This window comes from Lissotriton vulgaris, chromosome 4_1, assembly GCF_964263255.1.
Source record: "Lissotriton vulgaris chromosome 4_1, aLisVul1.2, whole genome shotgun sequence".
NCBI lineage: Eukaryota > Metazoa > Chordata > Amphibia > Caudata > Salamandridae > Lissotriton > Lissotriton vulgaris.
Window position 1 is genome coordinate 168889154 of NC_141691.1, and position 14781 is coordinate 168903934.

At 47.0% G+C, this 14781-nt stretch overlaps 1 protein-coding gene across 1 annotated transcript in view; it reads right to left on the bottom strand.

Moving 5' to 3' along the window:
• The window catches only part of COL4A5 (collagen type IV alpha 5 chain), a 448329-nt gene that overhangs the window by 311729 nt on the left and 121819 nt on the right, over nucleotides 1-14781 (bottom strand). The window contains exons 3-4 of the mRNA XM_086918465.1: nucleotides 10610-10699; nucleotides 8013-8057 (exon numbers count right to left, since the gene is read on the bottom strand). Of these exons, the coding sequence (XP_086774591.1) occupies nucleotides 8013-8057; nucleotides 10610-10699 (135 nt within the window). The remainder of the gene's footprint in view (nucleotides 1-8012; nucleotides 8058-10609; nucleotides 10700-14781) is intronic.

Genomic DNA, 14781 nt, shown 5'->3' on the forward strand with positions numbered 1-14781 from the left:
TGTCTGCGGGGTGCTGGGCCTTACTGCTACGGAGGAGGACGGGGCTACCCCCGCATGGAGGCGCCCCGAGCGGCGGGGCCGGCGGAGGTCGAGAAGGCGCCCATCGTCAGCGCCAGTGAGTCGTCCGGACTCGCCCACCATCAGAGCTGACATGGCGGAGGCCCTGAGGACTGCGGCCAGGAACTTGCCTGAATCTACTGGTGTGGCCTTGACGGCCTAAATTTTCTCCGGGGGGAGAGGTTCTTAGCTTTCACGATGCTGGGCTGGGGGTCGGGGGGCGGGGGGGTGGTGTGTGGCTGGACGTCCACTTGACTGTTTTCTGCAGACTCGCCCATTTGGGCTAGACTGAGACTATGGGGTGTTGTTTTTTGCTTTTTGTTTTGGCCGGTTGCCATCAATGGTTTTTGGGGGGGTTTCATTGTTGGTTTGTTGTGGGGGGGGTCCCGTCCGAAGCTGTCCGAACGAGTACGATGCCGCCTCTGGCCTTCCCTGCGCCCCTACCCCGCGCGCCCCCTCCGCTGATCCCCCGCCTGCTGCATAGCGCGCTGTTTCCCTGGCGGCGATGCCACCCCTGAAAGTAGTGACCCTTAATGTCAAGGGTCTGAATAACCCCGTAAAGCGCAGGGCGATCCTCTCCCTATTGGAGGGGTCGCAGGCGGACATTTGCCTCCTGCAGGAGACCCATTTACTCTCCAGAGATTGCCATAGGTTGCGCTCTGCCAAGTTCCCCACGCAAATTTTTTCCTCTGCTGCGACTAAGACCGCTGGGGTGGCCATTCTTCTAGCCAGCTCCTTTAGGGGGGAGGTGCTGTATAAACATGCCGAGCAGAAGGGGAGACTCTTAGTGTATCGCATGCGCTTAGGAGGTGTTACCTTTACGGTTGGTTCGGTCTACAGCCCAAACGATCACCAGGATCGTTTCCTGGACTCGGTATTGGTGGACGTTACTGCCTCGCCCGATCGCCATGTCATCCTGGGGGGAGACCTGAATATGGTCTTCGACTCCACTCTAGATAGGTCTGCCCAGCGTTTTCCGCAGACAGGGGAGCTTTCTAAAGCGGTGCGGGACCAGATTGCAGAGATGGACCTGCATGACCTCTGGCGCACCATGCATCCCACCGATAGGGACTACTCCTACTTTTCCCACGCACACCGCACTTATTCGCGGTTGGATTATCTTTTGGTGAGCGGCCCACTTCGCTCGGCCGCCATGGCGGCGGACATCGGGGTCTTGTCTCTGTCCGATCATGCGCCGGTCTCCGGAGTTTTTGCGTGGCCGGCGCCCCCCCCCCTCGAGAGGGATGTGGCGGCTTCGGGACACGCTTCTCCATAAGAAATCGGTGGTGAAGTGAGTGGAGGAGGTCATCCAGGACTACCTGATCCACAATAACAACTCTGACACGTCCCTGGCTACACAGTGGGCGGCTTTGAAAACAGTCGTCAGGGGAGAGTTTATCTCCATTTCCTCGGCGGAAAATAAGGAACGCCAGCGCAAGAGGGAAGAACTGACGGCGCAGGTTAGGGAGCTTGAGCAGGTCCACCGCCGGACGGGGGCACCTCGGGTTTGGAAGCAACTGAAGGCGGCACGAAAACTCCTCTCTGCGTTGGATCTAGATCGGGCGGAGTACGCAGCGCTGCGCCTGAAACATGCCTTTTACACCGGCGGAGACAGGTGCGGTAAGCTCCTGGCCCATAGGCTTAGGGTTGTGCAGCAACGCAATGTGGTGAAGGAGCTGGTGGGAGTGGATGGGATCCCGGTTTCCGGTGACGCGGAGGTGGCCGATACCTTTCGATCCTTTTACGAGGCACTGTACGCTTCAGACTCTTCCCCACCGGGAGAGGCTGAGGCCTATCTGGAATCCGTGGCCCTCCCGGCCTTGGACCCCTCCCAGGCGGACCACCTAGAGAGGGACATTCACGTGGAGGAGGTCATCTCCGCGATCGCACGGCTGAAGCATGGCAAAGCCCCGGGCCCGGATGGCTACACGGCCTTGTTCTACAAGACCTTCTGTCCCACTGTTGCTCCTCTCCTGGCTCGCTTGTTCAACTCCTTCTCCGAACCGGGCGCCATCCCACCGGACCTCCTCTCGGCGACTGTGTCGGTTATCCCCAAGCCGGGGAAGGACCGGACCTTGTGCGGCTCGTACCCGCCCATTTCGCTCCTAAATGTGGACCTCAAGCTTTACACCGGAATCTTGGCGGCCAGACTGGGTTTACACTTACCAGGTTTGGTGGAGGCTGATCAGGCCGGTTTTGTACCCGGTAGGCAGACGGTCGACAACACGAAGAGAGTGACGCACGTCCTGGAAAAGGCCTCACGCGTCCCGGGGGAGCGGATGCTGCTATCGGTCGACGCGGAGAAGGCCTTTGATAGAGTTCATTGGCCATACCTCGAGCTGGTCCTTGGGAAACTGGGAATCGGTGAGAAGTTCCGCACTATGGTCTTTAACTGCTATAGGAGACCGTCGGCGTCAGTGCGTGTCAATGGACACAGCTCCAGCAGCTTCACCATTGAGCGCGGCACGAGACAGGGTTGCCCTCTCTCGCCGCTCCTCTTCGCCCTTTATATGGAGCCGTTTGCGCAGAGGATCCGCGACAACCCGGACGCCATTGGGGTGAAGATGGGGCAATACACACACACTGTCAGCTTATACGCGGACGATGTCTTGTTGACCCTAGATGACCCCAGGCGGTCGCTCCCTGCCTGCGTCCAGGAGCTGAACGCTTTTGCCCGCGTTGCGGGCTTTAAAATGAACATGACCAAGTCGGCTGCACTGGATGTGTCGCTCTCTGCCGACACCAGACGGGACCTTCAAAGTCTCTTCCCTTTGCAGTGGTCCTCCTCCACGGTGCCTTACTTGGGCATTTTGCTTGCTCCCACCCTGCCTGCCATGGTCGCAGCTAACTATTCCTCTCTAGGCAAGAAGATGAAGGAGGAACTCGGCCGATGGAACAAGGGCCTACTCTCGTGGCTGGGCCGTATTGCGGCGGTGAAGATGACGATACTGCCCCAGATCCTGTACCTTTTCCGCGCTCTACCTCTTCAGCCCCCCGTGGGCTGGATACGACAGGCGCAGGCAGACATCTCCCGCTTTGTGTGGCAAGGCCGTAAGCCTCGGATGAAGCGGGCCCTCTCCATGCTTGCCCCGGAGGCGGGAGGTCTCGGGGTCCCGGACCTCCGGAAGTACTTTCAGGCGGCGCAGCTCCGGTACCTGGTGGAGTGGAGCCGGTGGGAATCGGACAAACACTGGCTCTTTCAAGACCAGGCAGTTGCGGGCCGTACCCTCCAGGAGGTCCCGTTCCTACGGCGCGTTCACCGCCCGCCTAATCTCTACGCCTCCTTTATCACCCGGGTCCCGCTAAGAGTGTGGGACGCGGTGTGTGAGCTCCGGGAGCTCACCACTTTTCCGTCGCCGTTCACTCCCATTGCTGGCAACCCGGACTTCACTCCGGGTCTGGAGCCGGGGGCCTTTTCCCACTGGGTGAGTGCGGGATGTAGAGCGCTTTTCCAGATCTACGGGCCGGAGGGCGTGCTCCCCTTCCAGCAGCTCCGACAGGAGTTTGGCCTGACGGAGGGGGACAGACTGCGCTACATGCAAGTCCGCCACTGGGCTCTTCAACCCTCAGTGCGTGACGTCGCCGCCCGTACGATTACGCCCTATGAGCGATGGTTGGTGACCCGGGCCTCGGACGCCAAACTCATCACTGATTTGTATAAATTTCTCCAACCCCCGCCGTTTCACTACCATAACCCGGGGAGAGAGCGCTGGCACCGGGAACTGGGCAGGACCCTGAGCCACAAGGAATGGGACAAGATTGCGTATCGGGCGAGGCACTCTGCGTACCACACTGGGCTGACGGAAACCTTCACTAAAGTGTCCACCTATTGGTACTACACCCCGGAGCGGCTTTACGAGATGCGCAAACTAGGCGATAAGGGTTGTTGGCACGGCTGCGGACAGGAGGGCACCCTCACGCACATTCTCTGGGAGTGCCCGGTGCTGTCGGCCTACTGGAAGGAAGTCTTAGATGAGGTGGATAGGCATTTTGAGATTGAGCTCCCGCGCTTCCCCGCGTATGTCTTGCTTGGCCTCCCCAATGACTTGATGTATCCGCTGAAATCCCGCAGGGGCAGGCAGATTGCGATTGCGCTAGGCTCAGCCGTTCAGAACATACTTGTCCTTTGGCGCACCCCCACTGCCCCCTCTATCACTGGTTGGTTGCATAGGCTCTGGCAGGTACTGGGTATGGAGAAGATATCGCTAACGGTGGCTGGGAATGTTGACCAGTTTGAGGAGCTCTGGCATCCCTTTTTGGCACTGCTGTCCACGGAATTTCGCGAGCTAACGTGCCCACGGTACTTGCGCCTCCTTAGGCTGACACCGCCGGCGCCAGCGGCGGAGTGATTGAGCGGATTGGGGACCGGGGGCTGGGGGCGGGAAGTGGGGTTATATGCTTTTAATGCTGCTTTTCGGACGGGGATGTTGGGGTGTTGTTTTCTTTTTTTTCCTCCTTGCTTTTCTTCTTCTCCTTTTCTGGGGTCGAGGGGCTGGTGGTATGGTATGCTCTCCTTTGCTGTGTCGCAGAGAGCTATTCGGGCTTGGCCTTGCCTAGGGAGTGGGGGCCTACGGGGGGTTGTTTACAGTGACTTACTGCCTTATGTTTTTTGCCTTGTTACCCTCTGGGGCACCCTGCCTCCCTCTTCTTCTTCTGACTCGCTGCAACGTTTTGCCTCTTGTATTGTATGCTTGCCTGACCTCCTGCTCCCTTCCCCGCGTTTTTTATGCCTTAATAAAATACTTTAAACCTAAAAGTTTGGCAAGGGTAATACATACCTTTATGAGAAATCAGTTTTCCCTGTCAGTCAGTACCCCTTGGTCCCATTAAGACTCGATTTGGGGCTTCTTCCTGTGGAAGAAGAGGTGGCCCTGAGGCCACTCACTTACTGGTGAAAACTCTGGTCTGTTCCAGAGTTTGCCCCATATCGTGCAGAGTTCCAGGAGGTTTGGGTTTCCTCTAGATCTAAGAATATACCCTGGTTGTCCCATATTAAGGATCTTTGTGCCATGATTGGTCTCCCTGAATTATGGGGCGGACCTGGTAAAAAGGTACAGGTCCCATAATTTGTTGATCCTTCATACTAGCAAGTCAGTTGGCAGATTGACAACTCAATTCCTCGATATTAAAAAAGATTATAAGAAAGAGGAATTCCTTGACATGATCCACCCTGCCCAAGCAAGAAAGTTGTACTTGCAATTGAGAATGGGTACCCTACCACTTAGGTCAGTAACCAGCAAATGGGATGTTAATAAAACCACTGAGTGCCCGGCGTGTGGACACCCGCTGGAAAATGAAAGTCATGTATTTTTTTGTCTGTCCGGCATACGGGCTGTCACGCGCCCAATGGGTAAAACCTATTTGTAAGATCTTGGGATTTCGCAAGTGCGAACATGCGCTCAGAGTACTAAAATATGAAACTCATCCCCCGGTTGTATTTACAGTCTCCCGCTTTTTATACTGTATGTGGATTAAACGTAGAACCCACATAATGACTTGAAATAGACAAATGGCTTTTACAGAATGTACAGAATCACATTGATAACATTTTGAGGTGGTTTAATGCTATTTGTAAAAAAAAAAATGATAGGTTTTGTGGTAAATAGGTGTACATGTATGAAATGTGTCTTTTTACTTAATTTTATGTATCATTCAAAAACGGATTTTAATGTTATGATGCTTGTTTTAATATGCACTTTTATGGCCCACAGTGGTCGAAATAAAGTTATCAATGAATGAATGAATTTGACTTAATTGTCCTTATGCCACCTCTGCGGAATTCATCTGAGTTGGCCATTTAATAATAGATCAATATGATTTGATCAGCCCTTCCACCTGTAGTTACTCCTAACCCTCCTGGTTTCCCTTGTGCACTCCTCCTTTTCATGTCTCAGACGCTGGAGCTCTGCAGGCATCTCATAGGTGAACACATCACTTTCCCATCTTCTTCCAAATACGGCAGGCATCTGTTACTTCTTTTATCTATGTCCCATTACATTTCGCTTTCTTCTGACGTGCCCCCTTGCCCAGTAACCTGTAGATCTCCCTCTAATAATAATCCTTTCTTGTAACTACCAGTGGAAGCAGCTTTCATAAAATCTTACGTTCTGCCAACCCTAAAATGTAAAAAAATTGCTTTTACGAACATTCTCCTCTGCTAATTCTTACATCCACATCAAACTGATTTGCAGCGAAGCCGTTCAAGTGTAATGGCTCTACTATCTACTGCTAATTACAGGCTGCATCTCTGCCACTGCTGCTAATTAACCTGCTGACTACCCAATCCTTGGAGGTCATCACTCACAAGTGAGTGTTTCTTTCTTGGATCCAGTCCAATAATGTTGCACATTCTCCCTAAATTTTGTTTCTGAAGCAGTCTCTTATCTATTCCTCTCCATTTACTAAGTGGCGTTCTGCGCAGATCAGTACTTAGTGATTTGTACAATTTTCAATTTCATCCTGTTATGTTTCTTTACCTATGGGTTCGGGTCAACCTTCCACATTCACAATTTCCAATAATTTATATTTTTTTCTTTCACATCATGCTTTTCCTCTTTAACTTTTGAGATTAAAGGCTACAGGTGCACCCATGTCATTGCGAATAGTCTCTGAAAGTCAGAACCTTTCTTCATTTTCATTTTTCATACTAGCACTGGTTTCATGTGTGGCACGTGTTTGCTCTGTGATTCTGTTGAAGTTGCTGCTTTGTGCTGTTATGTTGGTGGTCTAGTGAGATATTTTTTATATTTGTTTGCCCTTAATGCTGGAAAAGAGCAACCCAGATTTATGGCTCTCAATTTCCACCCATCACTTCTGCCAATGCCACAGAGACTGGAGGGACGCCCTATCAGGAGTGGGATGGCGGTCAACAGAAGAGGCTTATGGGTAGGTTGGATGTTGTGTTCAGGTGTATCTATTCCTCGCTACCAGCACCGCCATCACTGTATCCAATGGGACAGTAAAAGGTTGAGTTCTGCATTCATAAAAGTCTTTAATCTGTCCATAGTTAATTTGATTCCAAACACTACTTTGCTAATGCACTTGTTACCAAATTCTCACCATTGAGAAGTGAGATTAAACGTAAACTAGCATAAGTACAAATTGCATGTTGGACGAATGCGTCAACTGGAGGGAGAGGAGTTGGCCTAATGGCTAGGGCGGTCGACCTCGTATCTGGGGAACTGGGTTCGAGTCTTGGCAATGACGCTGAACATCCTGTGATTCTGGGCAAATCACTTAATCTCCCTGTTTACAACAAAAATGAATGTGTGTCCTCATGTAATGCAACTGGTGCTATGTAAAGTGCTCTGATACCCAATTCGGCGCCAGTGTTTGCTACTGAGTGGGCGAACAATAAATATCCATTATTGAGCGCCATGAAACCCACAGGTGACATTGAGTTTCACATGCACACATCGGATACTCTCAAATACATCAGACGCAGGAACAGTGACAAACAATTTAAACAGAGGCGTAGCCTGGTCAGTAAGATTATGTGGGGGCGAGCTTCAGGTTTTCCAGCATTAACGCAGGCATAATGTTAAAATGTATACGACTAGCAGGGTGCTTAAGGGTCAGTGGAAAGGGAGACAAATGCAGATTGAAAGGAGGGAAAGCACAATCTTTTGTAAACTTTCAACACAGAGTGTGTGCGGTTTTGTCTCTGTATGTCAAAATTCTTAGTGAAATCCGACAGACACATCAACATACCCAACTGAAAGCACCTGTACCCAACTATTTTCCAGAAGATACATTTAGTAGGGTGGTGTAACACCCCAAACAACGCCCCTGAAGCCACACCCCTGATAGTGGATCTATCAGAACATGCACACAACTGAATCTTCTTTATGTATCAGATTCTTTGTGTGATACCTTCTTTAACTAAATAATCAGTAAAACAGCAGAAATCGAGAACACAGACATACAGTTTAATCCTGCTATCCCAAAGTACTTACTCGGATTCCTTTGGGTCCAATTGGTCCTAGAAGTCCAGAGTCTCCCTGCAGAAAATGAATAACATAACATAAGAATGCATCAAAGCACTGATCATACAAATTGGGGAAAACTTCTCTCAATGTACTCTTCATCGGACTGTAAATTAATCTGTATACATTAGGTGTCTTTGATCTGTAGTTTCTGGGTCCCGTTTTGATTCTTTGGGAAACTTTATTTTCTGACACTTACTATAGGTATCCTCTTTTCTATTAGTTCCGCCAATGACTTCAATTCGATTGTATGTGAATTATTAAGTATTTAAAATAAAATATTTCAATGTCTTTAGCCTTGTTAGATATTACTCTGAATTAATTATAAAAGTCATTGCTGGGTCATTAAAAATGCAGCCTCAGATCTTTAATAGACCTCAAGTGATTCATTTTGGTTACATCTCTCTTCTGAATAGTTCCATCTAGTTTCCTAATAGATAGAGGATGACTACATACTTGGAACTACTGGCTATAAATGAAGGCTTTATAGCCTGGCAAAACTACATTTGATCCTAAAATGGAATTGGTGGTAGAATGTTTTTAGTCGCTATTTCTTCCAGTAAGTTGCTAATGCTACCAAGCGTACATCTGGTTGGGACACACAAGCCAGCATCCTATTCATTAAAAACAAGGGCTCAAATATTATGTCTTGCACTGTACATGTTACTTGACGAGGTCCTTCATAATTCACAAAGTAAACAAAGGTGATCCTTTACCAGCTCACAGCCAGGAACATTTCAGGTGCTTTATGCGTGGTCCAATGGACATCTCGAACAGATGTGAGCGCCAGGCTGACTGTGTAATTAGTATCTTTATGATAAATGACCAGTAAAGGAACACCTCCTACACATATGTCAACTCCAGTGGTTAATGTTTAAATAATTTTACTGGTTTAATAAACTTGATTCAGTAGAGGGGCATCTTGAGAAAGATACCTCCATCATCCCCCTTCCAATCTAATGATTTAAGGTGATAAGATATGAAGTTGAGCACTAACCACAGATTGACAAATATCAGTTCTGAAAGCAACATCCATATACTCAGATCTGCTTTGAGATCTAGGGCCATATGTATCATCATCACCATTTGCGATTTCTAAATAGCGATTTTTAAGGAATCGCTATTTCGAAATCGCAAAATGGTATGTATGTAGAAAATCGCTTTTCTTTAGCGATTTCCAAACAGTCCTTATTTGCTTAATCGCAATTTGTGAAATCGCAAATAAGGAATAATTCCCCATTCATTTCTATGGGCCAGGAGGCCCATAGAAATGATTGTGAAATAATTCTCAATTTGGGAATTCACAATTTGCTAATCGCAATTTGAGAATTATTCCAAGGGTGCATGGGTGTCTCAAGGACACCCTGCTGCACCCCTGAAAATTACATGTGCGTGCATATGGCACACATACTTGCCCAATGGGCATGTATGAGCATCATATGCCACCCTCACAAATGCACAATTGTGCATATTTACAAGAAATCGCAAATTACCACCAACTACAAGTTGGTGGTAATTTGCGATTTCTAAACCTGAATTCGCAATTTTGAAATGCTTCATACATAGCATTTAAGGAATCGCAAAATTGTGATTCCTTAAATGCTTAATCAAAATAAGGAATCGCAATTTTTTACGATTCCTTATTTTGCTATTTTTTCATACATTTCAACAAAACTCTGCTCCAACAGAATTCAGAGACTTGCGTGTTCCTGGTTTTCCAAGTGAGGAAACAGGTTTATTTCTTTACTCAGTCAAACGTTTCAGAAAGCCCTCAAAGAGCAAGTTATCAAATTAGGAAGTTTAAAGTAGCTCTTCACTGCGGAAAGGGCTACTGGGCAAGCCTTGCCTAGCAACTTCAGTAAATGTGCAGGGTCACATCTCATACAAGGAAAACACTCCAGTAACTCTACGATCATTGTAAAGATGAGAGGGCGCAAGAAGCTGCCCACGTCACGTCAATTGATGACATTCCTTGACCAAATCATCCTTGTCAAGGAGCTTAAACTGGAAGCAACCAAAGGAAATTCAATGAGGTGACTGAAAACAATTCACTCATGCAGACACTGGCCATCGCGCAAAGTAAACACCTTTGAGCATCTAGAGACATGCTCAAGACCATACAACCCTTTTTCCCAAAGTATTAGAGATTGGTTCACTCACACAGACCCAAGGGCACAGCCATTGTTCTCAACTGCACCCATAGTTCTTCACAATACATCCAGCTATTGCTGAATTCATCTTCATGGCTTTTTACAGCACCAACACTATGTTTTAGTCCACCTATATGCACTGCATTTGTCCTGTGTATTGAATATTTTGTGACTAACCTACTGAGTTCAGACCAGTCCAGAGCTGAACCCCACACTTCTGTGAAAGCAATTCCTGAAATAAAGCAAATTCATAGCTTATATCTGGTATGTCAGTTGAGGTCACAGAGGACTTTAGAGCTGTACGATGGAGCATCCTTGTCTAATTTGAACAGTTGACACCTAAGGGTTCTATATGAATTTCATTTCTTCGTATCTGTGCTCCACGGTAATCCGGCAGACAACCAACACACTGCTTACCTTTGTTCCTCTTGGTCCGGGAGGCCCCTCTGGACCTGGGAATCCTGGTAAACCAATCTGACCTTCCAAACCAGGGAGTCCCCTTTCGCCCTGAAACATAAGAAAATAAGGAGATTGAAATGTGAGGTTATGTAAAAGCTGCACTACTCAAACTCTGCTTCAAGCAAGTGGTAAATAGATACGGCGTGGACCGAGGTTTCAGGGTTGAACACAGTCAACGTCTACTATGTACAGTAGCAATATTCCGGAAGAAAATTCACTAGCCTTTAATGATCCAGTATTTAACTCTACGATGTGCTGTCATCTCATAACATATAGGTGTCAACACAAACCATAAAGTCGATTTAATTGTATACAGCCACATCCCCGAAAAGCATTTCAATGCCTCGTCAAAGGTAGTAAGCACTACATAAATACAATTACAATCACATCTTTTAAGGTACCCAAGAAAGTACACTGATAATCCAGGAGCAGAAAACGTAGTGGATATGTTCAGGCTTTTCACAGTAATCAGAGAAGTTCAATGGTTTATGTGATTCCAGAAAAGATTCATGCTACAAAACACCGACGGGCATTCATTTGTTCTGGAAAAAGGGTGGACCAATAATGAGACTTTTCTTTCCAGCATGTTTCCATCTTACTGAATTAGCAAATCCAATGCATTATTGGAAACTAAGGGGCTCTTTAGGATGGAGGCAGGACCGCCACAGCCAGCCATGCGGTGGCGGTCCTTCCGTTCTCCAAATGTGATTTTCCCCCGCCAAATTAGGATGGCAGGGGGAATCACACCACGACTGTGGCGGTCGCAAAGACCGCCCGCCACGGAACCGCCACAGGCAATCCTTACGATTGCCTGAAAGGAGTCGTCTTCATCAGTAAAATGGGGGCGGTGCCTAGCAGGCACCACCCGCCAAATTACGATGTTGGCTGTAGACAGCCTTTCCATGGCGGTGGAATCGCCATAGAAAGGCTGGCGGGGATTGAGTTTGGGGGCCTGTTGCGGCCCCCCTTGTGTTGGTGGAGGCAAGGGTGCACTTGGGGGACACCCATGGTACCCCTCTACATTTCACAGCACTACGTGGCAGGCACCGCAATGTGCCTGCCACGTAGTGCTGTGAAATACACAACATGGCATTTTAGCATCGCGGCGGGTGCTGCTGTCAGCAGCATCCACTGCATTGTTAAAATGCAGGATCCGACCACCATGGTGGCGGTTGCATCCTGATCCGGTGTGCAGGACCGCCGCATGCATGGCCCGACGGTCCCGGTTTACACCAGGATGGCTGACGGACTAGAGTCCGTCCGCCATCCTAATGAGCCCCTTAGTGAGGTTTATTGTATGTTTAGCCCTGAGAAGAGGAGTGGTCCGATATTGGACATGTAACAGTCCATCTTTATTTCCTCTTAAGTCAAATTCACATTTTAATTTTAAGGTGCCTCTCCCAGTATTTATTTGATCCTTTACAACAAAAGTTCACCAGCCCAGCAGGAACTCTTTTGGCTTCCGGTGCATCAAAGCCAACAACTTTAAAATGCTCTGCATCGATTCAAATCCCTCCCTGCCTTTGGAAACCAGCTATCTCACTACAACCCTGACAGGAATATACGATTATGTAATACAAAACTGGTAACACATCCAAAACTAAAACAGGTTGTCAAATTGTAGGGTACTTACTAACGCAATCCCCCAAATGGTCACTAAATTGCATGTTAAGCCTAGTACCAATGAAGTGCCTCATCTCAGCATGGGGACCATTCAGAAGAGCCATACTCCACACAAAGCGTATAGCAGCTTGTCAGTGCTTTGCAACTCAAGTAAATATTTCTGCAGCTAATGAAGTAGAAGAAAATACATTTTGAAAATTTGCAAGAGACCAACACCTAAAAAGAGAGTATGAAAAATTTGATTTAAGGTGGGTGACGCTATATTTTATTCTTTGCTTTTCCCTTTTGTACTAGGGCATGCACTGGACTTAAAATGTAATGATACAAAGTGAGAATGCAGATGAACAACTGATGGGAACATGTGTGACATGAAGAATCTTTGTTGAATAATTTTGTTGTTGACAATAAAATGCCCAAAAAGAGCTTTATTTTTCTAGTTATCCAGCAACTGGGTCTTTTACCAGGAGTGAAGAGGAATAGGAATTGATTGGAAATGTGGGATACTTTCCCAGGCTATTATCAGATCTTTTCCCTCTGATGTGAGCATTTATTTGAAAAACCGATCAAGTAATAACCCTTTTTATTTCCAATCATATGGGGACATATTATCAAGGGGGTTTATCTCTGCTTTTTTGGCTTTAAAAGCCAAGAAAGCGGATATCAAATTATCTCCCTATTACCTAGCTGTCGCTAACACCAGTTAGCGACAGCTAGTAGGAGATAGCGACCATCTTGGGCCCCACTTTGCATGTCAGTGATATTTATCACTAATGACATGCAAAGTGGGCGTGCCAAGATGCTAGCGACTGAAAACAGTCGCTAACATCGCTATCTCCTATTACCAACTTTTGGAGATATTTGCGCTAAGCGCAAATATCTCCAAAAGCTAACACCTGCCCTGAGCAGTTCTTAGCCATGTTATCCAATGGGAGGTGAATAACATGGCTAAGAGCATTAGCTCGGTAATGCATGAATATCGCGGACTTTTCAGCGATATTCATGCATTGCGGCGATTTTTATCGCATTTGCGGTAAACCTTGGTAATACCAAGGTTTATTTGCGGTACAAATCGCCGCAGCTCAGGGGTAAATTTTTGTCTCTAACCAAGCAATAGCGATAATTATCGCTATTGCTTGGTAATATGCCCTATGGTTCCTTTATGAAATAAGTAAAACTATTTTAAGAAGGAATCTGTATTTGCAGTATGGATCCAGAAACAAAATGGAGTATTAAATTCTTTTTACAGAAAAGGAAAATAATGAAATGGAGGAATTAGTCAATGGATGCCAAACTAATCTGTCAACATGAATCGGCCACTAAGAAGTGGAGAAAGATTTGGAAAGCAAGATTACAGTATGTTTAAATCTGTAAAACTGTATAGAGTTGGAGACAAATCTGGTAGGCCATTCCTCTAAATGGACACTTGAAAGAGGGAAACTTTGGACATTATGGGTACAGATTAAATGGTGAGCACAGATCAAGACGTAAATGTTGCATTTTGGAAATAATATGAAAGCATTTAAAGAATGAGAGATTGTAAATTTAGATATTTTCAGAATATCCATTATACACTGAATCTAAAGCAAAATAGTTTACATGATTCATACTTTGATGGTTATCCTGAAAATCTGGTGTGACTAGAGGCTTCTCTTCCAACTCCTCGAAGGACTCATGGGGCCAAATGATGGTCACATATAATGATTTTTTTATATTTAACACAGACCAATTAAGTGCTGTATAATTGTTTTTGTATTTTTATTACTGTTATTATGTAATTACAGTAACAACAGGAGTGGGAGCATTATTTCTCCTTAAGGTCCTGACAAAAAGCCTGGCGGTAGGGCTTGAAACTAGTTGACCTACCAGGGAAACAATAGGTATTCACGCCTAGAGTTTTTCCCACATATCCCCAGATTTTAGTATACCACTTTAGGGGTAAGAATTAAAGTTGTTGTTTTTTCCCACTCATTTGGTATGTTTAACCTTTTTTTGGCACTTCAAATAAAACCCACTCCATCTTCATTTTACGCGACCACAAAGCTCTATAAGACACCCTTATTCTTCAATCAAGTGCTCCCGCGTATTCGTTGGTGGCAGCACGCCCTTGTCTGAAGAGGGCAGGGATGGACCCTATGATGAAGCATGCCACCAAGGGGAAACCAGAGTGGGTCAGGGTTATTTGAAAGAAAACAATTATTTTCTTTCTCTCAAGATCCTTCATGGGGTGCTTTCTTTCTTGTCTGATACTGATTCTCCGGTTACAACAAAGATTGTCGGCTCGGGACGAAGATCTTCTGGAGGTGACCACTGTTTGGAGAGGTAAGTTGGGGTGTCTGGGGATGATGGGACATCATCGGTTGGGCCACCCAAGGCCGTGGGACATTGGGTGCAGGGGTGTCTATAGGCGTCGAGTTTACCTTACTAGCTGCAGTCATGGTCCGGGAGATCCTCCAAAAAGAGGCTGCAAGCTTCACTCGGAGATTCGAGGCAGGTCAGAAATCACTAGA